Source organism: Cynoglossus semilaevis, chromosome 19, assembly GCF_000523025.1.
Source record: "Cynoglossus semilaevis isolate Cse_v1.0 chromosome 19, Cse_v1.0, whole genome shotgun sequence".
Classification (NCBI taxonomy): Eukaryota; Metazoa; Chordata; class Actinopteri; order Pleuronectiformes; family Cynoglossidae; genus Cynoglossus; species Cynoglossus semilaevis.
Window position 1 is genome coordinate 15789981 of NC_024325.1, and position 3559 is coordinate 15793539.

The 3559-nt window shown below is 41.6% G+C and overlaps 1 protein-coding gene across 1 annotated transcript in view; it reads right to left on the minus strand.

Annotated features, from left to right (window-relative positions):
* Positions 1–3559, minus strand: part of LOC103395566 (voltage-gated potassium channel subunit beta-3) — a 20428-nt gene that overhangs the window by 7256 nt on the left and 9613 nt on the right. Inside the window, exon 2 of the mRNA XM_008333315.3 lies at positions 99–142. Within this exon, the coding sequence (XP_008331537.1) occupies positions 99–142 (44 nt within the window). The remainder of the gene's footprint in view (positions 1–98; positions 143–3559) is intronic.

The following is a 3559-nucleotide window of genomic DNA, read 5'->3' on the forward strand; positions in this document are numbered from 1 at the left end:
GAGAGAGAGAGAGAGAGAGAGAGAGAGAGGCATTTGTTTTGTTGCAGTGCTTGAAACAGAGATAAGCCTTTTCCTGTTTCCATACCAACTCATCTCACCTAACCCCAGGCAGGAGACTCGGAGGCCTGATTTCCCCAGGTTCCTGCAGGAAGAGAGGGGAGAGAGAGGGGGGAGAGAGGAGAGAGAGAGAGGGAACAACGTGAGGAAAAACACTGGGGGGATTTAGAATGTGTACACTGACACATCAATCACAGGCACACACATCAGTGTACAGTCGGTGAGTAGTGATCCGACTGTAGGCTGACGTGTTCGGAGAGAAACTAGTCCTGGTCGAGTCCTGACTTCACTGACAGACGAAAATCAAACAGAAAATATCTTAAACCTCCGCAAATAAAAGATGGATTTAATAAATTTTTTTAAATGCAAAAAAACTGTTTAGGATAGCTAAAGGTTAGCTGGAGATTTGCCTCAGAAAAAGCCTTAATGTCAGCTGAAGGATGTTAGGAAATATAAATAAACAGAAACAGAAAGTATTTTCATATTTTTAAGATAACAAAAAAATTTAAATGTTAATTTCCTATCCTGTTATTGAAAAAAATATTTAAAAAAACCCCATCAACAATACGCAAAAAATAATTATATTATATTGTTATATTATTATATTAATATTATATTATAATGTTGTTATTATAGTACTCAGTACTTTGTACTGAAGACGTATATTTTTACTGCAGAGGCAAAAAATTCAATCACTTCCTATTTGTATTTTAAATATTTCCGTTGTTGTTTTTCCATATTTTTATGTCAATCATTCTCATCATTTCATCTCACTGCGTTCTTAGTTAAATAACAAATATCTCTGAGTACTTTAAGAAAAAAAATCTAATTAAATTCATAAATCTAATTATGATGAAACACAGCTCCCCCTACAGTCTCTCTGTGGCCTGTGGTCAAATGAACTGCTCTGACTAATTAATCCTGACCAGTTGACCTTTAATCCCTGGTCCAGCGTGTCGTCTCTGAGCTGCAGGGTTAAAGGGAGACAACCGTACGGTCGGGTTGTACTACAGTCGTACTGTACTACAGTCGTACTGTACTTCTGTGCTGTAAAATACCCTCGCGGTACTGCATTACCAGACGCGCCACATTTGATTAGTGGGAGAAGCGAGTTCTGAAGGGCGAGCTAACGGAGCAGCAGAGAGCTGCAGAACTGACCGCAGGAGCTGGTGCAGCTGAGAATTATGTGCCGGCTTTTTTCTCCCCCTCCCTCCCCCCTCCCCCCTCCCCTCCATATATATATGTGTGTGTGCTCTCCCCCATTCCAATTAGCTGTAGATCCAGCTGGAGAAGCAGCACAACTGCAGAGCTGCTGCTGCTGCTGCTGCTGCTTCAGCCTCACTGCGTCCACCGCAGACGTACGAAGACAGACTGTCAGAACGTTTAAACTCCGTCCTCCCGCTCCTGACTTCATTATATTTTCCCCTCGGGTCTATTTTTAGAGTTTGACCTTAAGCTATATATTTTTCTCCCCCTGCATATCTAAGCTGTCGGCTGATGGGTGAAACATCAACCTGGTCTAATGGTGGCTCGTGGGCCATATGCGGCACCAGACACCAGCCATAGCGGCCCAGTCTCTGGTCAAGTGTAAAAAGGCGGAGTGTGACAGTTAGTCAGGTCGTCAGAGTATTGTCAGAAACACGTTATCGTCCAGCGTTTTTTCTTTTTTTTTTTGGTCCAGATTGTGTAGTTAGCTCCTGTATGTTAGCCACCGGAAAATGAATGGGTTAAAAATCTGCTTCAGACTCATTTTTTATCAGCTTCTAAAATGTGTTCATTTAAAAACAAACACATTTTTGTTACTTACTCACTCATCGCTTAAACGTGATTTTTGCTTAAACTGCAAAAAACTGAAAGGTCCAGAGTGAAGTTGGTTTTTCTTCCGACAGAAGTCGGGATTAAATCACAGTGGAAAGAATTAAAAATAACTCTAAATATCAGCTGCTCCTGGCACAAAAACGTCAGTGTTTGCTGCAGGAAATGGACGTTAAACAGGAAGTTTAGGAGGTTTTTTTGTTTAACAAAAACCTTAAATGTTTTTCTAAAGTTTTGAAAAGAAAAAAAAAATTTGAAATCCGTAGAAAAAATCTTTCGTATACAACATTCAAAGGTTTTTTTGTCTGTAATGTGTGAGAGAGAGAGAGGGAGAGAGAGAGAGTGTGGGGGAGTATAAGGGTGTGAATCATATTGTTTTGTCATGATTTCAAACTCAGAATAGCGCACAGGTCAAAGGTCGCAGATTCTACACAGAGCATCAGTGGGGTTTGATGTAGCTGACTCTCTGCTCTAACTCGCCATTCGTCAACCGCTGACAGCTCCGCCTGCTCCCCGCGCACCAACAGTCACTTTGAACACTGGTAGTAAATATAAATGAGGAACATGGGAACAAAACACACACATACACACAGTCACACACACACTTCAGATGTTTTCTCTGAAGCTCCTTCTTCTCCTTTGGCTCCGTTTATTTATTTATTTGTTCGGCAGCGTCCGTCAAACTCAACCTTTTGTCTTGAATCCTCGTGGGAGGAAGTTGACGGCCTGGGTGTCTGACAAGGTCGGATCTAAAAATATTGGCAGGTTGTGCATGAACAGAGTCTGGTTATTAAGATTTTTTTTTAATGTAAAAATAGCAGCTTTGTGAAGATGAGCACAAAAGAACGTTGGCTCTTAGATCTGGAGTCGGGATTTAATTTTAGCTTCTTTTTATATTTAAAACTTTGACTCCTCCTGCACCAAGAACATCATGCAAATTCCCACTAACAACAACCGACGATTTAAAACTTTGACTCCTTGATTCCAGGATGAGGTCGAGTGACGTCTGCGCCAAGAACATTATGCAAATTCCCACTAACAACAACCGACACCTCCGACACATCTGAAGTACTTTTTAAGACCACTATGTGGCACTATAGCCCACGACTAAAAAAAGTGACCAATCTCTTCGCCCCTCAGATTTTTTTCATAAATTGATTTTCTTTGTCTTTGTATTTACATGTGGTGAAGTGGAGTGATGCTCTGTAATGATTTGGGGCTGCGTTTCAGAGGCCTGTACATAGGTAACCTCATCGTTGACCATGATGAACAAACATGACTGTGGTTTTCTTACATACTAGACTTTTGAAGATAATTTGGCACATTTGATGTTTACCGCCATCTAGTGGCAGCAACACGTTGTACTGCATGAAACAGAAGGATTGACATCAGTCCCTTGCTGTTACTTTGGACCAGTGTTTTGGCGGGCCGTATCTGGGCCACGGGCCGTGGTTTGCCCAGGTCTGTACTACATTGACCAATCACAGTCCTGTCAGCGACGTTGGTTTTTGTTATTGTTGTTCAAAATGGCTGAAAAGCCGCCGTTACATGTGTGTTTTTATGTGTTTTTCAAAGGTAAAAGTCCGACGTCATCATCACACTGCACACATTTAAACCTCATCGCTGGTGTTCACTGGAGGATGTCATTGTTTCCTGTGTGTGACAACAGCCCCCCCCTGTCCTAGCT